Source organism: Rhinoderma darwinii, chromosome 7 (genome assembly GCF_050947455.1).
Source record: "Rhinoderma darwinii isolate aRhiDar2 chromosome 7, aRhiDar2.hap1, whole genome shotgun sequence".
NCBI lineage: Eukaryota > Metazoa > Chordata > Amphibia > Anura > Rhinodermatidae > Rhinoderma > Rhinoderma darwinii.
Genome location: NC_134693.1, coordinates 66753544 through 66779133, shown reverse-complemented (window position 1 = coordinate 66779133; position 25590 = coordinate 66753544). Strand labels below are relative to the sequence as shown.

The 25590-nt window shown below is 42.4% G+C and overlaps 1 protein-coding gene across 2 annotated transcripts in view; it reads left to right on the top strand.

Moving 5' to 3' along the window:
- The window catches only part of KIFAP3 (kinesin associated protein 3), a 131876-nt gene that overhangs the window by 10797 nt on the left and 95489 nt on the right, over nt 1–25590 (top strand). For both annotated transcript variants that reach the window (XM_075833497.1, XM_075833496.1), the window contains exons 4-9: nt 6154–6212; nt 13273–13414; nt 13503–13602; nt 17377–17501; nt 19542–19640; nt 22027–22205. In XM_075833497.1, the coding sequence (XP_075689612.1) occupies nt 6154–6212; nt 13273–13414; nt 13503–13602; nt 17377–17501; nt 19542–19640; nt 22027–22205 (704 nt within the window). The remainder of the gene's footprint in view (nt 1–6153; nt 6213–13272; nt 13415–13502; nt 13603–17376; nt 17502–19541; nt 19641–22026; nt 22206–25590) is intronic.

Here is a 25590-nt window from a genome sequence, read left to right as displayed (position 1 = left end):
ATGCCACCCTGCCCCCTGTAGGTAATGCCACCCAGCCCCCTGCAGGTAATGCCAACCTGCTCCCTGCAGGTAATGCCACCAAGTCCCCTGTAGTTAATGCCACCAAGTCCCCTGTAGTTAATGCCACCAAGTCCCCTGTAGTTAATGCCACCAAGTCCCCTGTAGGTAATGCCACCAAGTCCCCTGTAGGTAATGCCACCAAGTCCCCTGTAGGTAATGCCACCCAGTCCCCTGTAGGTAATGCCACCCAGCCCCCTGTAGGTAATGCCACACAGCCCCCTGTAGGTAATGCCACACAGCCCCCTGTAGGCAATGCCACACAGCCCCCTGTTGGCAATGCCACACAGCCCCCTGTTGGCAATGCCACACAGCCCCCTGTTGGCAATGCCACCCTGCCCCCTGTAGGCAATGTCACCCAGTCCCCTGTAGGCAATGCCACCCAGCCCTCTGTTGGTAATGCCACCCTGCCCCCTGTTGGCAATGCCACCCTGCCCCCTGTAGGTAATGCCACCCTGCCCCCTGTAGGTAATGTCACACAGCCCCCTGTAGGTTGCACCCCCCCCCCCTTCCAGGAGAAGTCACTGACTTCAATGTTCATATATGGACAGTTTAGTCACTGACTTCTCCTGGAGAGGAATCCCCGGCCAAGGTGTCGGGGATTCCGCTTCAGAAGTGTGACGTCGCTGTGTCCATATATGGACAGCGTAGTCACTCACTTCTCCTGTAGCGGAATCCCCGGCCAAGGTGTCGGGGATTCCGCTTCAGAAGTGGGTGACGTCGCTGTGTCCATATATGGACAGTGTAGTCACTCACTTCTCCTGTAGCGGAATCCCCAATCCCCGGCCGGGGATTGGAGATTCTGACTTCTACAGGGAGAATAAAAAGACCCTCCTCCTCCTCACATGCACGCTGCACTGTGAGGAGGAGAGAGAGAGCGAGCGACGGAATACATGGCCATCACTCGGGACACATTCCGGTGATGGCCGTGTACAGAGGCGTAGCTAGGTTCTCCAGCACCCGGGGCAAAGATTCAGTTTGGCGGCCCCCCCCCCCCCCCCCCAACTTATTTCCCGACATCTCCTTCCCCCTCGCCATGTTTTCTTTCCCTACCAATCAATGAGGTGTAATTTTTTTTCACAATTTTTTTTAATGTAACTCGAGTATAAAAGCATTTCTACATTTTACAAGCGATGTAGTTCTATAATGTAATTAACATAAAAATAAATTAAAAGAAAATAAATTAAAGAGGCCACACACAACCCCCCCTTGTAAATAGTGCCACACACAGCCCGCTTCCCCCCTAGTAAATAGCGCCACACTCCCCCCCCCCCCCCCTTGTACTTAGCGCCACACTGTGAACAGACCAGTGAGCGGTAGCCTACCGCTACCACTCTCCGCTCTGCCCAGTGTGACTTACCGGAGAAGCCGAGGAGGTCATGCGGCGCAGGCAGCGGTGGAGTTCCTTCTGACTAGGGTTGGTGACAGCCAGGGCCGGCCTTAGGTTGGATGGCGCCCTGTGCGGGACTCTCTATTGCCGCCTCCTAGACAAACCAAAACGTAACCACATATATGGACACACTAGAACATATATACTGTACATACATAAAGACAGATATTTAGACATACAGGCAAATATACATACACACATTCTGGAATACATACATACAGGTAAATATATAGACGTACAGACACATACGCACACCGGCAGATAAATACACAGACAGGAACATATACAAATACATAAAAGGCACAAATATACAAGCACAAAGACCCATTCACAAACAGACCCATATATACGCACACAGGCACATATGTACACAGCACATATAATGTAGTAGTGTTACCTGCAGTCCTATGTAACACCACATATAACACATTGTGCTAAATTACAATCTCAGCTCTCCTACACAGTACAGATAATGTAGTAGATGTTACCTGCGGTCCTATGTAACACCACAGATAGCACCAGGGGCGTAACTAGGAAAGACTGGGCCCCATAGCAAACTTTTGACTGGGGCCCCCCCTCCCCTGGGTGTCACACAACCCCCCCCCCTTGTAGATAGTTCCTTTTTTACAGCCCCCCCTGTAGATATCTACAAAGGGGGCTGTATGGCGTTATCTACAGGGGGGGCTGTATGGCGTTCTCTACAGGGGGGGCTGTATGGCGTTCTCTACAGGGGGGGCTGTATGGCGTTCTCTACAGGGGGGGCTGTATGGCGTTCTCTACAGGGGGGGCTGTATGGCGTTCTCTACAGGGGGGGCTGTATGGCGTTCTCTACAGGGGGGGCTGTATGGCGTTCCCTGCAGGCGGGGGCTGTATGGCGTTCCCTACAGGGGAGGCGCTGTATGGCGTTCCCTACAGGGGAGGCGCTGTATGGCGTTCCCTACAGGGGAGGGGCTGTATGGCGTTATCTACAGGGGGGGCCTGTATGGCGTTATCTACAGGGGGGGCTGTATGGCGTTATCTACAGGGGGGGCTGTATGGCGTTATCTACAGGGGGGGCTGTATGGCGTTATCTACAGGGGGGGCTGTATGGCGTTCCCTGCAGGGGGAAAAAAAACAAAAGACATGTATCCCCTATCCACAGGATAGGGGAGACATGTGTGATCGCTGGCATTGAAAGTCCCCCAAGTTCTCCATGACTAACCTCGGACTTCCGGCGTCTGCGCAGCTCAATAAAAATGAAAGGAGCGCTGGTCACGCATGCGCACAAGCACGACCGGCGCTCCATTCATTTCTACGGAGAAGCCGACACAGACCCCGGAAGTCCGAGGTTTGTGATGGAGAACTTCAGGGGACTTTCAGTCCCCCGTTCTCCCGATCGCTGCCAGCGATCACACATGTATCCCCTGTCCTGTGGAGAGGGGATACATGTCTTTTGTTTAATGGCAGAGCGGGGAGATACCTCCCTACTCTGCCGTAGTGTTCATTGGCGTCCCGCTGTAGCAGCCATAGCGGCAGCTAGCGGAGCCTCCGGCCATGGTGGGGGCCCGTGCCGGCGGGCGACACGGGCCCCCTCATGCCGCGGGCCCCGTAGCAGCCGCTACAGCTGCTACGGCGGTAGTTACACCACTGGATATCACACTGATAACTCTCTGAGTACTGATAATGTAGTTGTGTCCCCTGCAGTCCTATGTAACACCACAGATAACACATTGTGCTAAATTACAATCTCAGCTCTGCTACACAGTACAGATAATATAGTAGATATAAGAGACAAACACATGCAGAGACACACACACACACAGACACTCACCATGTGTCCTTGCTGACAGGTCAGGACGGGCTGTGTGTGGGCGGAGCTTCCTCTCTGCTTCTCGACAGAATAGAGGCAGAGCTGGAAGGCTGCAGCACGGGAGTGGACCTGTCCCCTGACCTGAGTCATCTGACCTCATGTCGCTGACGTGAGGTCAGGTGACTGGACTGGTCCACTCCCTGGCCGTCACAGACCCCAGTCAGAACGCCCTAATTTCCTGGCTCTTCCTAAGCTGCTGCAGGTGTCCGACATGGGGCGCCTGTCAGCAGCGATCAGCTGCTCTTCGGCGCCCCCCCCCTTCCCTTGCGCCCGGGGCACATGCCCCGCCTGCCCCCCCCCTAGCTACGCCCCTGGCCGTGTATTACCCGGCCCCATAGACTTCTATGGGAGCCGGGCGGCCGGGTAAACTGCTGAAAATAGGGCATGTCCCATTTTTTGACGGCCAGGTTTCCCGGGCCGTCAAGAAATCGGTCGTGTGAATAGCCCCATTAGGGGTCTATTGTTCCTAATGCAACCGGTTGAGGGCCGATTTATGAACGGCCGTCGCCCGGCCGGGAAACCCTGTCGTGTGAATAAGGGCTTAGTAAATCTGGGCATAAACTTTTTTTTTTTTTCAATATTACAAAGTGGTTACAAGTGAGTAAATATTGTACAGAATATTCTCTGCTTCCTAGAAAGAAAGCTTGCAACAAGCACCCAGAGCAAAGTAAATATCACTGTCATGCGCTAAAATCTTTTGTGTTGTATAGGTAAGGATCACTTATAAGCACAATGTAACGGCTGATTTTTATTTTTGACCAGAGTTTTCCTTTAAGCAAAAACAAATATTTAATATTACTTGTAGACTAGGAATATCAATAAGAAAACCTAACATTATCCCTTTAGTTAAAACCAGATGGGAAACAATTGTGATGTAAATATCTAGTCCTATGTTTTCTGTTATGTGCGCAATTTACTTAATTTTTATTTATATTCTGCATATACATTCCAAGATCTGTGCGCTCCTTTGCTACTAAGTAGTGTAGTATTTCTTGCTTAAGCCATTCTTCGTTTAGAGCTTTTTATGTCTTGCGACTTTACGCCAGCTTAATATAAGCCAGTGTTTCATTTCCTGTTCAATATCACTCAGTCTGGAGAGTGATGATGCTTCAACTTTTCTTTACACCAATGTTTTAAGGGGGGAATAAAACCTCCATAACATTGTCATCCTGAAGATGGATACAATCAAGAGCTTGCAACTAAAGTATTAACATTCAAAACGAGTTATGTTGAAATAGATTTATTGTAAAATTAGCAATATATAGTCCGTTGTGTGAAAAAAATAAATACAGAAATGTTTGCCTCCTAATATGCCATCACTTCGTCCCCTGTATGCCACCACTCTGTCCACTGGGCATGTCATGACTGTGCCCTGTATGCCATCACTGTCCTCTTGGTATGCCACCACTCTCCTCTTGGTATGCCACCACTCTCCTCTTGGTATGCCACCACTCTCCTCTTGGTATGCCACCACTCTCCTCTTGGTATGCCACCACTCTCCTCTTGGTATGCCACCACTCTCCTCTTGGTATGCCACCACTCTCCTCTTGGTATGCCACCACTCTCCTCTTGGTATGCCACCACTCTCCTCTTGGTATGCCACCACTCTCCTCTTGGTATGCCACCACTCTGTTGCCTGTATTCTATCACTGACCCCTGTGTGTCACCACTCAGCCCCCTATATTCTCATTGTGCCAAAAATACAATGGGCTCTAGAAAAGTCTAATTGGTCAGCTCTTTCATTTTTCATGAAACATTAAAATAAAAAATGGGGAAGCATTTGCGGGATGATAAATTTTCTCAGGGCAGGAGATGTCGAGCCCTTCCGCGTGTTGTTTTATGTTTGTTTGTTTTTTTTGTTTGTTTTTTAATGTTTTTTTTTATTTTTTTTGCTCCTTCCTTATCTATTATCCTGACTATCCACACCCTGCTCCAGATAGTGATAGACATCCCTACTCCATACGGGATGCGGACTGTTAGCAGGTATCGGGGTCTGGACTAGTAACCGGTAGCAGGATGTGGACTGGAACTAGAACAGATATGACCTAAGCCAAAATCACATGTATGAACATGTAAAATAGATCACGATTTTTTAGGCCATACCCCTTTTTTGCATGCCACGCCCCTATTTGCATTCTACGCCATTGAATTCATGTTTATCCCCTGAGCCTGCTGTATACTACTGTATATAATATACCCCCTGAAACTGCTCCACACAGTATATTGCCCCTATAGCTACCTCCACACAGTATAATGCCCCCATATTTGCCCCCACACCGTATAATTCTCCCACATAGTATAATGCCCCCCATAGCTGCCACCACACTGTATAATGTCCCCCCAGAACTGTACTCTATACCGTATAATGCCCCCATAACTGCCATCCACACAGTATAATGCCCCCATAGCCGCCTCTTCATAGTATAATGCCCCCATGACTGCCCTCACACAGTATAACTGCCCCCATAGCTGCACTGTACATAGCAAGTCATTGTGGGTCCATTTTAATAGATCCCCCAGAGATGACCTGTTCTCACCCGGGAAAGCTTCATCCACCTATACATTTCCTCTGCAACGGCCACTGCAGGGGAAATGTAGTTTTACATAGAAGCCATTTAAATTTAAGGTTTTCAGTGGCTCGTAAACGAGGCATTCCTGTTGTTGACTTCCATATTCGCTAATATAGACAGACGCTGTCATTACGAAACAACCCCTTCAACCTTCAAGTGGTGGAAATTGTTTTTAAGGATATAAAATAATTTTGATGTTTTTTTTAGAGAAATACTGTTTGTTCTAATGACTAGAAATCAGATTGTTTGAAATGCAATTACTTATGGTTATTTATTTCCTTTTATAGAAAAGAAGGAGAAGAAGAATAGTAAACCTAAGGATCCGCCACCGTTTGAGGGAATGGAGGTAATACTTTCCAGGGGATCACTGATGTCATCATTCTTCATCAATTAGCAGATTAGAGTATTGTGATCTTTATTGTTAATACTGTATAGTAATTGGTATTATAGAGTAGTACAATTAAAGGGATGATGTAAATAGACCATATGTGAAAGGCTTGTTAAAGGGATTGTCCATTCAGGACAAGCCTTTGCCATATATCCCATTAGAGCATGTCACTGTCCTAGTGAGGGGTCCCCTCACCCCCTCCTCTTTTAGACAAAGCAGAAGTGAACTGCAGAGAGTTTCCTTTTCTTCTGGCGGATTTTAAGTGACTGTTTCTTATGTGGATGCCCATTCATTTTGATGGGGCAACCCATTTAAAGGGAATGTGTTGCCAGAAAAACAGGTTTGTTTTTTTTAAATTAAACATTTAGTGTGTGGGTGATTAAACATTGTTCAAATTTTTTTTATTTTTTTCACGAGTCAGGAAATATTATAAATTAATTCTAATTTAGAATATTTCCCATTTCTGGTCACTAGATGGAGCTATTCCCAAAATTGCAGCATTGCAAAATTGGGTAAAAAGCCCTCGCTCTAGTGAGCTCTCAGCATCCCCCCCCCCCTCCTTTATCCTGGCTAGTGCCGGGATAAATGAGGGGTTTGAACGGTGTAACCTCCTACACTGTGTGTCGCCATTTTTTGAGCTAACACACAGTGTAGTAGGTTTACATACAGTAGTAAACACACACAAACACGAACATACATTGAAATCTCTTACCTGCTCCTGCCGCCGCGGCTCCCTCCGGCCCGTCCGCTCCGTCTGCTGCCGCTGGTCCAAGTGCACAAGTCCGGAAGCCGCGACCGGAAGTAGTAATCTTACTGTCCGGCCGCGACTTCCGGTCCACAGGAAAATGGCGCCGGACGGCGCCAATTTCAAATTGGACTGTGTGGGAGCGGCGCATGCGCAGTTCCCACACAGACGCCGTACACAGAAGTGAATGGGACGGGAGCCGTTCGCAGTCCCTATGGGACTGTGGCTGCCGTATTCCATGTCTGTATGTGTCGTTAATCGACACATACAGAAATGGAACAAAAAATGGCAGCCCCCATAGGGAAGAAAAAGTGTAAAAATAAGAAAAAGTAAAACACAAACACACAAATAAATATAAACGTTTTTAATAAAGCACTAACATCTTTAACATATAAAAAAATAATTTGTGATGACACTGTTCCTTTAAAGACCTGATTATGCTACTGAGGATTGACGCCATGACTAAACTGCATGTTTTTTTTTAAAAAAAACTGCTTACAATTGTGTAAAGAAAACCAAAAGTAATACCCGCCAGTCTCTGTTCTTCCTGCCCCAACAATGACGTGTCGACACGACATGTGACCACTGCAGCGAATTACTGTCGTGGTAGCCTCAATGGTGTCGTCACGCTATTGGCTGCAGCGGTCACATGCTGTGTCATCAAATCATCGCTGGAGCAGGAAACACAGACACTGTTGGGGGACTGGGCAATCTGTGGCACGGGAGCAGCAGGCGATTTATCAGGTGAGTATTAATTACAGTAATTTTATATTTTACACCCATTGTAAGCAGTTTTTAAAAATTTCATGTGGTTGGACAACCCCTTTTAAACTGATTAGTCGATGACCTCGGTTTGATAAAGTGTGATGTGTAAATGCAGTCTAAGGGCTCATTCAGATGAGTGTATTTCTCGTCCGTGTGCTGTTCGTTGAAATAAAGCACACAGACCCATTGATTTCAATGGGGCCATTCAGACATGCGAGTGTCCGTCGCGTGAAACTCGCCGCATATCCTATTTTGGTGCTTTTTAAGTCCTTGCAATTGCGTGCCATACGCATGCCACACGCAAAGCACACTGATGCAAAAATGCAATGCACACGGACAGATTTACGTGTGTTTCTTACGTGTACATTACAGAAATATTACACTAATCGGCAGCCACTTATCTCTATCAATCATTGATAGAGAGAAGAGGCTGCTGATAAAAATAAAATAAAAAGCAGTTCATACGTACCCCGGTCGTTGTCTTGGTGACGAGTCCCTCTTCTTACTCCAGTCTGACCTTTCTGTATGACGCGGCAGTCCATGTGACCGCTTCAGCCTGTGATTGGCTGCAGAGGCGGTCACGTGGGATGAAGCGTCATCCCTGGAGGCCGGACTTCTGACATCATCCAGACTTGCGTGACCGCCACTACAGCCTGTGATTGACTGCAGCGGTGACATGGGATGAAACGTCATCTCAGGAGGAAAATGCAGGGAGTTCTGGGTAAGTATTATTTTTTATTTCATTAAAATTGTATTTTGCGAGCGCCGAGTATGGTCATTCTTCATTGCTAGTCACTGTCCAGGGTGCTGAAAGAGTTACCGCCGATCAGTGCAGCCCATTAACTTTTTCAGCACCCTGTACAGTGACTAGCGCTGAACTACCCTGCTCTTTCAGCACCCTGGACAGTACCGTGCTCGGAAACGGAAACACGGAGTGGACACGGAAATCACACGGCCGCTAAAACAGGTACACGAATCTGTCAAAAACGGCTGTGAAAACGGTGATGGAAGTGTGCATGAGGCCCAAGGCTGTGTTCACAAGCACATTCGATGTACGCGCCAGAAAGCTATGCTGAACGTAGCCATAAGCCCCATTTACTCGTAAAAGCATCCTTTAAAAAAAAAAAATAATTATTGCGCATTACTGCGCATTTTTATTTTTTTTTTTTATAGTTGACCATTGCAATAAAATGTGGGCAGAGCTCCTACCAATACTGTCTTTTAAACAATTTTTTTTCTTTGTGTACCACATTTGTCTTTTTTAATTGTTAGAATGTGTTCGCAAAACGTTGTGCTACGTAAAGCGCTGCAGAAGAGAAGATGACAGTGCTTTATGAATAAATAATAATTCTTACTTTCAGAGGCAGCAAGCTGTACATGGCTAGTCCTAGCCTCAGCTGAGAAGTGGATACTAGGCAATGCTCTGTGAGCAAAACACATCAGCAGAAGCAGCGCAAATCGTTCTGATCGTTTACTACAATGTATCAGTCTGGAGTGGCTAAAAAATTTACATACCTAGTCCTGCTCCTCTGAGAGCAGGACTAGGTATGTACATTTTTTAGCCACTGATTGTAAACAATAATGTCCTCATTCACTGGCCACAAGTGGTGAAGAATTGAAGCACAGGCCATTTTTCTTTTTTGTTTTTCCCTCTTCGCCTTCCAACAGCCATAACTTTTTTTTTTTTTTTTTTTTCCAGTGACACAGCCGTGTGAGGGCTTTTCTTTTGTGTGATGAGTTGTAGTTTTTAATGGCACCATTTATTGTATCGTATTATGTACTTCAACAGTTTGAAATATTATTTTGTGTGGTGGATTTTGGCGATACTAAATGTATATAATTATTTTTTTTTGTTTTTGTTTTTTTATTACTTTTACAAAATGAAACTTTTTCTTTTATTAATTTTTTTTAAATTGTTTTGTGTCACCATATTCTAGGACCCAGAACTTTTTACATTTTTTCATCGATGGAACTACGTGAGGGCTTTTTTTTTTTTTTTGCGATCAAGCTGTAGTTTTTATTAATACAATTTTGGGGTGCGCTTTTTGATCACATTTTATTCCATTATTTTGTGGGAGATAAGGTGACCAAAAAACAGCTATTTTATTTTGTTTTACGGCGTTCACTGTACGGGTTCAATAATATTATATTTTAATAGTTCTGATTTTTACCGACGCGATGACACCAATTATGTTTTCGTCTTTTAAATTGCTTTTATGGAGAAGGTTTATTTTTTTTAATATATTTTTTGTATATATGAAAAAACAAATTAACCGTTGTTTACTTTTGTTTTAGTCCCCCTAGGGGACTTAAAGCAGTGATCATTGGATTGCTTGCAGAATATACTGCCATACTTGTATTGCAGTATATTGTGTTTTTCTTTACCAGCTCCTATAAAGCCTTGCCTCTGGTAATGCTTAATAGGAGCACAAAGTTGACACTGGGTGTCTTCATTAGGCCACCAAGCTGCCATGAGAACCATTGGCACAACACGAGGGCCAACCCCTCTTTCTAACAGTTTAGATGCCGTGGTCACTATTGACCGCAGGATCTAAGTGGTTAAATAACTGGGATCAATGTTATCTCCAATCCCCAGCAGTTGAAGCAGGGTGTCAGCTGTAATATATAACTGCAGCTGACACCCGCAGCTTATGGAGCGAGCTCAGCCTGTGAGCCTGCTCCATACAACCCCCCCTCCCTCTGTGATAGACATACACTATGGGTGGATGTAAAGAGGTTAGCTTTTTATTTATATAGTGATTTAGTTTTATTTACGTAAAACTGGAAAACCCTTTTTAATTCGATATTTCAATTTAAGATTGAGGGTTTTTCACTCCACCAGTGTTGGTATAAATATGCTATAATTTTGCAAACTGCTACTATAATGGTGTCTGCATTTGTTATAGCATAAAGGACACATCTTGCTATTTGGGTTGATAACTAGCCTAAATGGCCTAAAATAGATAAAAACTTGTAACATATCTGAAACTCGCCCTTTGCTATGCTGCTTGTCCCTTCTGTTCCCCTCTGCTCCTTGTTGACAATTTTGCAGAGTCATACATTTAGACAACATGTCATGTGATGGCGAAGAATAATTGCCATCAAGACTAAATTGTCTACAAAAGCCGCAGGTGAGCTTTCGGTCTCCGTTCTCCTCATCGCTGGGGTTCCCAGTGGCCGACACCCAGAAATCACACGGATGCCCTATCCTGTAGATAGGGGATTAATGTGATTTGTGGGAAATCCCTTTAATAGTAATGGCAACATTAGGGTTAATGTGGGTCACATTAACCCAAATGTTCCTCAATGCTGGCTGAAATATTAGAACCTTTATTTTAGGCTTTTGTTCTGCTGCCTTGGGCTCTCCTCTCAGTGACAACCCTGCAACGCGGTTCTGATTCCAAATTTAGGGCGCGAGCGACACAGGCATATCAACAGGAACCCACTGCCTGTTCCGCTTGCGTCATTCTCTCTCCCTGCCCTTACACACAGAAGCAGATCACGATTGGTGGCCGTGGAAACAGGAGGGAGGACTCAGCTCATCATTGGTGGCAGTGGGAATGGAGGGAGGAGCGTTCCTTCCTCCTACTGTGAGGCATCCATGACTAATGACGAGCGGGGCAGTCACTGAAGGAAGAGAACATCGCGGGCGTTGTACAGTGCGCGCGCCATGTTCTTGTCATGTATTTCAATAGTAAGCTGTGCAGATGCACAGCTTAGTTTCGAAATATGTAAATTGACTGTATCGAACGGTTTCCCAGCGCACAGCATCGAAATGGTATCGAAATTTCCATGCTTCATGTATCCCTACTATATAGGTAACTGCACCCCCATTTTATAGATATGTACTTTCAATTTTAAATATGATGTGCCCAGCTTGTGTCACTGTGAGAAGTCAGCTCTCTAATTTTTATGCAGATTATTCTGATTTTAGAAACCCCCTATATGTGGCCCTAATCTTTTTGCTGGATATATACAGTACAACAGGGCTCAGGAGTAAAAGAGCAACATACCCATTCGAGGCCTTATTTGGTGATTTACACAACACTAGCCACAATTGCAAAGGCTCTCAGGTGAAATAATAAATGAAACCACAAAGAAGTGAACCCCATTCTAAAAATTACAAAAAAATTACAAGGCATTCAGGTAGGGGCATAGTGAGCATTTTGACCCCACAGATGTTTTCCAGAAATAAGTGCTCGATGGATGATGTAGAGTGAATTAAAAAAAATAGCGCTATCCTCTTTCCTTTAACGATTGGAGCGTTTTTTTGCAGCTTTTTTTGCATGCAGTTTTTGCATTCGATTTAATGGCCGTGGGCAAAAAACTTGGAAAAAAAGTGTCATAATTTTTCTGCCTGTCAAAAAACGCCGTATGAATTTACCCTAAGGTGCTATATAATAATGGTGTAAATAAATAATAAAAAAATGAATAATCCATTGATGCGTGGTATGCTTTGAAGTAATAAATTTATGCACAGGCCAGATTTTTCAGGGCTGGTATCACACTGATAAATCATGTTCATTCTTATGGAGCCCATTCTGCACCTTCTTCTTGTTTGCAGTTTGGGTAAGTTTGCTGGGAAAGTGTTTCTTTGGTACAATACGGATGGCCTCGCTTCCAGCGGTGATGTTGATGTCTGGCATATATGCTTGGGCCCTCTCCTTCCTGATTCACAAATATGTTCCTATCTAGCCTGCACATCGGGATAGCATGTAAGCGTTCTACAATTCCATCTGTACAATGTGCAGGGACAGCTTTTTGTACCATAGGACGTGGCTATCCGGTAAATCGTGGTATTGAACAAAACATCCATGCTCCAGTATTGCCGAATCCTTGACTTCTTCACTAACCCTATATACAGCACAAGGCCCTAAAACATTCTGTAGGTCAATGCGATTTACGGCAATACCAAATTTATGTCGTTTTTTTTAAATGTTTTACTACTTTTACACAATAAAAATACCTTTACAGAAAAAAATATGTTTTGGTGTCACCATATTCTGAGAGCCGTAACTTTTGCTTTTGCTACGGGAACTCCCATAGAAGTGAATAGGAGTTACGGAAACCATATAGCACAGCTAGCTATGCTTTTTCAGGAACTCGGGAACTACGGAAACAGTGTAGCTGTGTCCGGAACATCCAGCCATCTCATCAGCCAGTGGCTAGAGCCCATCGTAAGAAGATCGGGTGGGGGTCAGTGAGCCCCTTTCTAGAGATAGATGCGAGTTTCACCTCTGGGAACAGCACCTATCCGACATTTATGGCATATCCTGTGGATATGCCATAAATATCCGAGACAGGAATACCCCATTACATATAAAAAACACATCTAATTGTATTAGGTATTAAACATAAGTTAATACAGATAAAATAATACAATAATATTAGTAGACATTCCAGTTTTCTCATAATGATGGCACTTTCTATGTAAGCCATTAGATCAGTCACTGTTATTTATTCTAAATGCAGCTTTACACATCCTTAACGAAGCTTTCACATTTTCAGATTGATGAAATTGCTAATATCAATGACATGGATGAGTACATTGAGTTGCTTTATGAAGATATTCCTGATAAAGTTCGTGGCTCCGCTCTAATTCTTCAACTTGCAAGAAACCCAGACAATTTGGAAGAGTTATTGCTCAATGGCAAGTAATTTTCCTAAATTGAACTTTCTGGTAATTTGCCGATTGACGGGATTTAATATGTACGGTTTTGTTTTTTTCTTCTATTAAGAAACTGCCCTAGGGGCCCTGGCTCGCGTATTAAGGGAAGACTGGAAGCAAAGCGTAGAGCTTGCCACAAATATCATTTATATTTTTTTCTGCTTCTCAAGGTAAGTCTCATTTGACCAATGTAAAAATTGAATTCCTGTATATGTATGACAATTTTAATGGGGTTATCAGTCTTTAAAAATTATGGGGTGCATACAACTTTTTTTATCACTTTTTATACCATTTTTGGGGGGGAGGTGAAGTAATAATAAATAAAAAATTCTGCCTTTTTTTCCTTACAGCATTCACTGTGAGCCATAAATGATGTTATATTGTAATAGTTTGGGCTTTTACAGTCGTGGCAATACTAGTTATGTTGTTTTTTTGTTATACATAACTTTAGGGGGTTAATCGGAAACAACTTTTTTTTTCAAATCCTAGTGATAGAATTAGAAAGGGGGCTCCTTCCTTGTTTCTTACAGTGTAGATGCCATGGTCGCTATTGACCGCCACATCGAATTGGTTAAACGGCCGGGATCAGAGTTATCTCTGATCCCGGCCATTCCAGTGAGGTGTCTGCTACTGTATATCTTACAACCTAAACATGCTGGGTATGGAGTGGGCTCAGGTTATGAGCCTGTACTATACCATTATTTTTATGATGTACAGTTATGTCAAATGTCTTAAAATGGTTAAAACCACTGACCGGTGAAGTGAATAACATTGTATCCGGCATCTGTAAAGGGGTAGGATATATTAGCCAGCAAGTGAAGTCAGTTTAAAAGATGATGTTTTCAAAGCCGGAAAAATGGACGAGCGTAAGAATCTGAGCGACTTTGACAAGGACCAAATTGTGATGGCTAGGCAACTGGGTCAGAGAAAAACAGTGTTGTATGGTGTTCCCTAAATGCAATGGTTAGTACCTATCAAAGTGGTCCAAGGAAGAATAACAGGTAAACCGGCGACAGTGTCATGGGAGCCCAATGCTTGATGCGCGTGTGTAGTGAAGGCTAACCCATCTGGACAGATTCCACAGATGAGCTACTAAAACCAAATTGTTGAAAAGGTTACTTCTGGCTATGATCGAAAGATTTCGGAACACACAGTGCATCGCAACTTGCAGCTGCATAGTGTGAATGCTGACCCCTGTCCATCGCCAGAAGTGCCTACAATGGCACGTGAGCATCAGAACTGGACAATAGAACAATTGAAGAAGGTGGCCTTGTCTGGAAGTTCTCTTTTACCTCATGTGGATGGTCGAATGCGTCTTTGTTGCATACCTGGGGAAGAGATGGCACCAGGATGCACTGAGTAAAGATGGCAATCCGGCGAATTCAATGTTCTGCTTGGAAACCTTTGTTCCCGGCCTTCATGTGGATGTTATTCTGGCACGAACTACCTGCCTAAAAATTGTTGCAGACCAAGTACACACCTTCGTGGCAACAATATTTCCTAATGGCAGTGCCCCCTTTCAGTAGGATAATACAACATATGACATTGCAAAAAATGTTCAGAAATTATTTGAGGAACATGACAAAGAGTTCAAGGTTTTGATTTGGCCTCCAAATTCACAAATTCATCCATGGAGGCCTTATTTTGCAACTTACCCGACTTTAAAGATCTGCTGCTAGTATCTTGGTGCCAGATACCACAGGACACCTTCAGAGATCTTGTGGAGTCCATGCCTCGACGGGTCAGAGTTGTTTTGGAGGCTGGAAAGGGACCTACGCAATATTAGGCAGGTGATTTTAATGTTACGGCTGATTGGTGTATATATTTAGTCGGGTCCAGTAGTATTTGGACAGTGACCCAATTTTTACATTCCCGCAGTGAATTTAAAACAAGGCAATGAAAATGTGATTAAAGACATCCAGCTTTAATTCAAGGGGTATCCAAAAATATTGCATTAACCATTAAAACTTGCAGCCATTTGTTTACACAGTCACTCCATTTTCACAGGCTTTAAAAGTAATTGAAAGCTTGACTGAAATGCAATTTCATGGCCGGGTGCGCCATGTTTCCTCAATATTCCTTGACAATATAAGGCGATAAAAGTCATTCGGTTGCTGTTCATGGGAATTTTCAACACGCGATCCAAATAGGTGTCAATGCAAAGGAAGTAGGTAATCATTAGGCTAAAAAAAGAACTACCTATCAGAAATATAACAGAAACTTTTGAAGTGGCCAAATCAACAGCTTGGTATATTCTTAAACAGAAGAAATGCATTGGAGAGCTCAGAAACACCAAAATGCCAGGAAGAGCACAGAAGACAACTAAAGTAGATGATCGCAGAAGTCTTTTCTTGGTAAAGAATAACCACTTCACAACATCTAGCCAAGTCAAGAACCCTCTCGAGGAGGTAAGCATATCATTGTGAAAGTCTACAATCAATAAATGCCTTCATGAATGTAAATACAGAAGGTTTATCTCAAGATACAAACTTCTGGGAACACTCAAGAACAGAAAGGACAGATTAGACTTTCCTAGAAAACATTTTAAAAAAGCCGCCCAGTTCTGTAAGAAGATACTTAGGATAGATAACACCAAGGTTAACTTGTACCAGAATGATTGAAGAGAACAGTATGGAGAAGAAAAGGAAGGGCTCAGGATCCGAAGTATACCATACCTGTCAAACATGGTGGAGGCAGTGTTATGACATGGGCATTTAAGGCTGCCATTGGAACTGGGTAACTGGTATTAATTGATAATGTGATAGCAGATCGAAGTAGCAAGATGAATTCTGAAATATAGTGATATACTATCTGCTCAGATTCCGTCAAATGCTGCAAAACTGATAGGATGACGCTTTACAGTACAGATGGATAATCACCCAAAACATACCGCAAAAGAAATCCAAGTGTTTCTTAAAGGTGTTATCCAGTGGCTAAAAATTGATAGCCTATCCTCTGGATAGGCTATCAATAGCTGATGGGTTGGGGACCGACTCCCGGGACCCCCGCTGATCACATGTTTCGAAGGGGAGAAAAATACCTGTGAATCGCCGCTAAATGGCTGTCGGAGATTCACATTGAGCAAGTAGAACGGAAGGGGAAGCATCTGGTGGGTTCCAGACTTCAAGCAGTCATTGACTGCAAAGGACTTGCATCCAAGTATTAAAAATATTCCTTATATTTATAATGTCCACTTGCTTTTGCAGGTCTGAAAATGGAGGGTCTTCGTAAAAAATGATTAAACCTCTTGAACTAAAACTGAAAGTCTACACATCAATAACATCTTGATTGCTTTGTTTCAAATCCATACCCAGAGTGTTCTATACAGCACCTATTTGGTTTATCCATTGCCCATATAGCACAAACCATGCCCAGTTAGCTTTATACATTGCCCAGATATGTAGTGCACGCAGTCTCCAGTTACTGCAATTAATTGCGCAGATACATAATGAATACTACAGTGTCCAGATAATTTAACATAGTATGCACATAGCCATACAGTGTCACAATATTGTGCCTAAAAAATGTCGAAAGATTACCCTACAGAAAGCCGTATATTGCACACATAGTGCACTCGTAGCATGCAGTAGTACTAGTAATGTCTCATTGAGCTTCAGAGTCCCAAGTCACTTCCCAGGTCTCAGGCGCATTAGCAACTAAGCAGGTTGGGGGGGACCGCACAAAGAATTTTCGAGAATCCTACAAGATCAATGGCACTGGGGAAGCACAACTAGCTAGAGTATATTACAAAGTTGCCTAATTTTTCATTCTAAATAAACAAAAAATATCATAATTTCTTCATTAGTATGAGCTTTGGGTAGTTCATATTACTCACAATAGGTTACCCTCCTTGAACTAGAAAGTAGTTTTACAAGATATGTGTATAAGAACTTGATATTGCTTTACTAAAACAGTCTTGTTTTTTCCCCCCCATATTTTTACAGTTTTTCTCAGTTTCATGGGTTAATCACACATTATAAGATTGGAGCACTTTGTATGAACATCATTGACCATGAGTTAAAGCGCCATGAACTATGGCAAGAAGAATTGGCCAAGAAGAAGAAGGCTAATATCCTTTAGAAATGTTTTCAAATTTGACTTGACTATAGATGAAGACATTGGGGGAGCTTTATTAATACTGCGCTCAATTTAGACAAAATAAAACAAGACCAGACAGACAGAAACCGTGTCAAAAGTATCACAATGGTGCAAGCTGTGTGATAAATTTGGCGCCTCTGGCTAGACACTTTAGATTCTTGGCTAACATATTTTACATCAAGATTTTTTGCCCAGAAAATGGTGCATAACCTCAATAAATCTGGCACGTTCTACGACTCCTTTTTGCAAAGCCCCCTTTTCTAGACATTTTAAAAAAAATTCTAGTGAGGCGTAAAAAGCCTACTTCTGTGTGACACTTCACAATCCACATATTTTTTTTTAACCTTCTCACAACATAAAAAATAAATCTTCCTAATGACTTCGCTCTGTAGTCTGATATGCTACGTGTTTTTTGTTCTGTTTTCTTAAAGGGTTATTCCCATCACAGAAAGTGATAGAATATCAGTCCCGGCAGTCAGGCCCCTACCTATCTTATTAATGAAGGGGCCTCAGAGCTGGTTTAGTGCTATGGCACCTTCTCTGTTTTTCCCTGGAATGTGGCGCTCCCGGCCATCAGCTGCGTAGGTTACTGCTGCAGGGCTGAATTCATGGAGCTATTCTGGAGTTTTCTGCAGTTCAGGATCGGTGGGGGTCGGACCCATATCCTACCGATATTTCATCACTTTTTTTTTATTGGAATAACCTTAAAGTCTATGTACACCTTTTGAAGGGCATTTCTTTAATAAACCGGTCAGTCAGTATGTTTGGTGTAACTTTTTATAAATGGTTTTTAGAAAAAAAAATGGTTTTACTTACATACAGATACAGTTGCTCTGTATTCTGCATGCAGAGCAGCTGTATCTTTCGCTATGACCTGAATCTGTCAGTCCTGCGGACCTGACGGGTTCAGTGTCAGCGGGTTCTGCATGTCTCTGACAAGCAGGGTCCGCCTGTAATCTATCACATCTAAATTATGCTAAAAGGAGATAGAAAAAACACAAAGCGCACAATAGTGCATGACACTGTGATTTGCACACGTGTGAACAAGGTACTGATAGTGCTCACCTGGTGCAGTTATGCTGGGAGCATAACATCCAGTGTAGCAGATTCCCAAAATAGGTAGCCTCCACGATATAGGTACCAGGATCGAGTTGCAGCATAGGACCCGGTTTGAGAACTTGAACTGTGAAGTCTCAATGTGAATGTGAAGGAATAAAAGCAAAAGCAGAAAAACGGGTGTCTTCTATGTGCTACTGATCGGAGTAGTCATCCATACAATCCAATTTCCTCAAGGATAGGATAGTGATCAGTGGTAAAAAGGTTTATTGGATATAAAACAGTGTTTTATATCCAATAAACCTTTTTACCACTGATCACTATCCTATCCTTGAGGAAATTGGATTGTATGGATGACTACTCCGATCAGTAGCGCATAGAAGACACCCGTTTTTCTGCTTTTGCTTTTATTCCTTCACATCTAAATTATGAACTTAGATGTGATAGATTACAGGTGGATCTGATACACAGGACCCGCTGTCACTGAACAGTTACAGCAAACACACTGACTGACCTGTTTATTAAAAAATAAATAAAAGGCTCCACACTAATCACTGTAAAGTCATTTTCAACACATCTTCATTTGTTCCCTATAATAAAAAAGTTGCAAGTGACATTCATTCCCACTATATCTATACTTCTAACCAGGCTGAAATTTTTGTGATTGCCATAAGAGCACTTGCCCATAAGGGACACTTCAAGTTGTCACGATCACATTTGTTGTTTGGTTTATGTGCCGTAAAGCCTTTGTCTAATTTCTGAGGAATATCCTGACTTTTCATTACAGTTCTATTATCTGTTGTAATAACTAACATTATTTGCTGAGAATTTTTAATATTGTTACTTTTAGATTACAACTCTACTGAGAGCAGTTACTCATTTCTGAGTATTTTTTGCAGTTTTGATGTCCGCATCCCAAGTTTAATAACTTATATTTCTTAACTAAGATGAATACTTGATGATGATCCAGAAACCCCATCCTTAAAAAAAGAATATGAGAAAACATATAAAAAATACCAGGGACTTCTTGTCAAGCAGGAACAACTCCTACGGGGTACGTACAACTGCAATATTTAAGTGGATTCACACGTGGCAGATCTGTTTGCCAACATTTCTGAAGTTGGTTCCATTCATCTGTATGGGGTTGTTACTGCAGTAGTTGCATGGATTTCTGCAAGTTCTATTCAGATAAATTTAACTGATTTTCAGTCGCAGAAATTTCTGTAACAAAATCTGCCGCATGTGAATCCGTCCTTTCTACCATCAATGTTTATGGTTTAATCAGCATTAGTTTATATATTCCCTTGTGGCCATTCAGTTAAATAATATATTTTGCCGTTTAGTGTCTAAAGGCTCGGCTTGTGTCTAAATGAGTCTTAAAACTGGAGCCACTGTGAGGGTTCTGACCAATCAGATTTAATTTCGACAGAATATGTGAGGTCACATGATTGACCAATCAGCAGATAAATCCTGTTTTCTAAGAGGGCTGAACAAGTGCCGAACCCCTTATGAATATTCACCAGCAACCCTTTTAAGATACATAGATAAAATTCAGGACAATCGCAGTGGTACTTGAAGAAAATAATCGTCACATAGTGCAGAATATATTTATCATATGATTCTATAATGATTACGCCAAAGACTTTGAAAACAGCCTTATTGTGACAGATGCTATTTAACATATTTACATCAGTATGTGCATGTAATCCTATATGTACAAAACTTAGAAGAAGACTGTAAAAGCATTAAAAAATATTTTTGGATGAATTTTGTATATTTTTTTAAAATTTGAAATTAATACTGTCCTTAATTACTTGAAGAGTAAAGGTCCTTTTTTATGGGCCAATGACTTAGTGAACAAGCGCTCACACGAACGCTTGTTCACGGTCATGGCCCTGTCTAATCAGGGCAGCGATCAATCGACAAACGAGCTTGTTTGTCGGCTGATCAGATTTTTTTATGCAGCCCAACAAATGGTTGCTTGTCGGCAGGACATCTCTCCGTGTAAACAGAGGATGTGCTGCGAACAAGATGCAAAATGTATGGGGACGAACTTTGGTATTAACGTTCGTTCGTTCGTTCGTTCGTTCGTTCGTTCGTTCGTTCGTTCGTTCGTTCGTTCGTTCACATACATTCCGATAATTACTCCTTGTTAAATGGAGCAAATATGGCGAAAATAATATTAATCTTTATTTCTATATCGCCAACAAATTCTGCACCACTAAACAACTTATTTGAAACATGTACAATCAAAATATGACTCACATAGAGATGAAATGAATTAACAATACAAGTAAGCGGAGTCAAGGAGCCCTGCTCGCAAGAGCTTACAATCTATGAGAAAATATTCCCTTGTAAAAGCACCTTAACTGTCGTTTTAGATTTTTTTTTTTTTCCATAAATCAAAAGTACAAGGCTAGATAAGAAACTTTGTAATAAATCTTATTACAGAAAATGCCCCTTTCTTCATTTATTAAACTCACCCCCCCATGAATTTTCAGGTTACAGCTGCTCCCCATAGAAGTCTAAGGAGAGGGGAGCGGGAGGGGAGGCGGGAACAGCTGCAGAGTCATAGAGGCAGAGAGCCACACAGTCGCTGCTTCTTCTAATAAGTGACCCATGTCACCCCAGTGCTGGATCCACAGCAACACTGCTGTATCATTTCCTCCATGCTACGTGTGTGTGTGTGTGTGTGTGTGTGTGTGTGTGTGTGTGTGTGTGTGTGTGTGTGTGATAGGGGAGCAGGATCTCCTCTTCTCTCTGTATAGGAGACATTATAGCAGCTAGTCTCTGCCCACTCTGAAGCGGAGTTCAGGCAAAACTCACAATTCGAAATAGGGCCTACAGAGGGGGAAAACTGCTGAAGAATACAAGTCATATAATGGTCAAAAATAGTGTTATTTCTTATGTACACACACATGAGCTTATTCTGAAAATTCACCCAGAATGATAGGTGCACATTAAGTTATAAGTAAACTTTTGATATAATATATAACAGTATGGGTATCTTGGATTTTAGTGGCAGACCATTATAAAGTTTTACTGCTTTAGCAGTAAAACATTTCTCTACACTGGGCCACCACATATAAACTCCCGACATATGCCTCCGACGTGTACAAAACAAAATGTGAACAGAGCCTTAGACTATGTTCACACTTGCGTTCTTTTCTGTCGTGTTTTCGTTGTTTTTTGAAGATCAAAATAGTGTAGCATGCTGCGCTATTCTATCCAGTAAAAAGGAACAGTCAGCTGACAGAAACCTGATAGGCCCAATGGGAGTAAAAAACAAAAAACAAAATCATTACGGATCCTTCACATCCATAATTTATCCAGAACAAAAATGAAAACGTGGTAGTGTGAACAGAGCGTTGTCTTATTTGGATTAATGAAAGTACTCATATTTGCATAACAAAATCTCAGCAATTTATTATTATTTTTAGTTGCCCTCTACCTGTTGCTTAACCTGGCTGAGGATACTCGTACTGAACTGAAAATGAGAAACAAGAATATTGTCCTTATGTTGGTGAAAGCACTAGACCGAGAGAATTTTGAACTCCTTATCCTTGTGGTATCTTTTCTTAAGAAACTCAGTATCTTCCTAGAAAACAAGAATGACATGGTAAGTGAAACATAATAAACTCATTGAATTAGTCATTGAATTATATTGCTTTGCATTAACCCCTTAATGACCAGCCTATTTTGGACCTTAATGACCAGGCCATTTTTTAAGTTTTTCCATCGTCTCATTCCAAGAGCTATAACGTTTTTATTTTTGCGTCGAAATAGCTGTATAAGGTCTTGTTTTTTGCGGGACAAGTTGTACTTTTCAATAGCACCATTTTGGGGGACATATTATTTATTGATTAACTTTTATTTGGGGGGAAATAGAAAAAAACCTGAAATTTCGCCACTCTTTTTCGCGTCTTAAATCTACAACGTTTACCGTGTGATATAAATAACACAATAACTTTATTCAGCGGGTTGTTACGATTGCAACGATACCAAATTTGTGTAGTTTTTGTATGTTTTACTACTTTTACACAGTAAAAACGCTTTTTTTTCAAAATTATTTGTTTTTGTGTCTCCATATTTGAAGAGCCGTAACGTTTTCATTTTTTCGCCGATGCAGTTGTATGAGGGCTTTTTTTTTGCGGGAAGACTTTTAGTTTTTATTGGTACCATTTTTTGAGTAGATGCGACTTTTTGATCACTTTTTATAACATTTTATTAAAGTGAGGATTCACAGAAAACAGCAATTTTTCCATCGTTTTTTATAAAAAAAATTACGGCGTTCACCGTGCGGGTTAAATAATGTTATAGATTTATAGTCGGGGTCGTTACGGACGCGGGGATACCAAATATGTGTAACTTTTTTACTTGATTTTGGTTTTTTAATAGTAAAGCATTGTGTAAGGGGAAAGGCTGGGTTTTTCATTTTTTTTCACATTTTTTTTTTCATTAACTTTATTAAACTTTTTTTTTACTTTTTTACTAGTCCCACTAGGGGACTATAATATGCGATTCTCCGATCGCTATTGTAATACACTGCAATACTTTCGTATTGCAGTGTATTACTGCCTGTCCGTTTAAAACGGACAGGCATCTGCTAGGTCATGCCTCCGGCATGATCTAGCAGGCAGTTGCTCCAGGCAGACCTGGGGGCCTTTATTAGGCCCCCGGCTGCCATTAGAGACACAGACACTCGGCGATCGTATTGCCGGGTGTCGGTGGGGGAGAGAGGGAGCTCTCTCCCTCTCTCCAAAACCACTCAGATGCGGTGCTCGCTATTGCGCACCGCATCTGAGGGGTTAAACGGGTGAGATCGATACTAATATCGATCTCACCCGGCAGAGCCTCTAGCAGCTGAGAGCAGGGAGATTTGACAGCTCCCTGCTCTGTAAACTTATTACGATGCCGCGACGTAAAAAGTCTATGGCATCGGAATAAGGCCCGTTAGTGACCGACGTAGAAACACGATGGGCCGGTCACTAACGGGTTAACAGAAACATTCTGGCAATGTAGACCTTCTTTTATCAACCTATGTGACCCCTTGCTGAATTGATGGATTTTTTTAAAGTTCACCTGGCATGATACAGGGACTCTTTTTAAATAGAGAAGTCAATATGATGCCCTTGAAGAGTTAAAACAATAAATTAGCGCAACATGTGGGAGAACCACAGACATGTTTACCCACATGGTAAACTGTGCCACCATCCATTTCAGCTGAATATTGGAAACCACTTGGACATCACGTGAATGCTACTAGTTGAAGTGAACTGTCTCATTCCAGGTGCCCTTTCTCCTAATTTTTATTGAGTTTTTAATACAGTAAAAAGAGAGTGGGGAAAGTTATAAGGGAAATGGGGTACACGTTATTTAAATTAAAACAACTGAAACACAATTGTTACGTTTGTAAAACAAAGTAGGAGATCGTGACATCTACACATTTAGACAAAATTGAACTTCGGTTAGACTCTCATGCATGGGTTTCGGAGTACTGACTGGTGTCGCTGGTCTACCATGGTTGTGGGATATAAATCACTTCAGAAACCACTTGCAGAGTACCATTAACCCCTTAGTGACCACCAATACGCTTTTTCACGGCGGTCACTTAGGGGCTTCAGACTAGGCCGTCGCCTTTTCACGGCGGCCCAGTCTAAGTCCTGCACAGGTGTCCTGTGCAGGCCGGGGCACAGCGGTCTGATGACAGCCAGGTTACTGCTCCAACGGTAGCGATCAAAGTTTACTTCGATCACAGCCGTTTAACCCGTTAAATGCCGTGGTCAATAGCGACTGTGGCGTTTAAATCATTTACAGAGGAAGGGAGCTCCCTCTCTCACCCATCGGCAGCCCGCAAATGCAATTGCGGGCCTCCGACTGGGTGCCAAGGCAACCGGGGCCTGATAAGGGCAATAATGCTGTGGTATACTAAGTATACCAAAGCGCATCATATAAGCGATCAATAGATTGCACAGTGAGGTCCCCTAGTGGGACTAAAAAAAATAAGTAATAAATGGGAAGTAAAAAAGTGGTTTTATTTAGTGTAAAAATTGTAATAAAAGTACACATATATATGGTATCGCCGTGACCGTAATGACCCAAACAATAACGTTAACATGTAACTTAACCCCTTAATGACCAGCCTATTTTAGACCTTAAAGACCAAGCTATTTTTTACGCTTTTGAATCGTCGCCTGCGGCATGATCTAGCAGGCATTCATTACTGGCAGACCTGGGGGCCTTTATTAGGCCCCCGGCTGCCATTGGAGACACAGACACTCGGCGATCGTATCGCCGGGTGTCGGTGGGGTGAGAGGGAGCTCCCTCCCTCTCTCCAAAACCACTCAGATGCGGTGCTCGCTATTGAGCACCGCATCTGAGGGGTTAAACGGGTGAGATCGATACTGATATCGATCTCACCCGGCAGAGCAGGGACGCTCCCAGCCCTCAGCTGCCTCTGGCAGCTGAGAGCAGGGAGATTTGACAGCTCCCGGCTCTGTTTACTTATTCCGATGCCGCGACGTAAAAAGTCTATGGCATCGGAATAAGGCTCGTTAGTGACCGATGTAAAAAGACTATGGGCCGGTCACTAACGTGTTAAACCGCAAGGTGAACGCCGTAAAAGAAAAGAGGAAAAAACAACGGCAACATTTTTTTCCATTGCCCCCCAAAAAAGTCATAATAAAAGTTAATCACAAAGTTCCATGTACCCCAAAACAGTACCAATTTAAACTACGTCTCGTCCTGCAAAAAACAAGCCCTCATATCACTACGTTGACAGAAAATAAAAAACTAACGGCTCTTGGAAAGCGATGATGCAAAAACAAATAATTTTATTTTAAAAGTGTTTTTATTGTGCAAAAGTAGTAAAACATAAAAAACCTATACATATCTGGTATCTCCGTAATCATACCGACCCATAGAATAAAGGTAACATGTTATTTACGGCGTACAGTGAACGGCGTGAATTTAAAACGCATAGAACAATTGCAGATTTTCAGAGG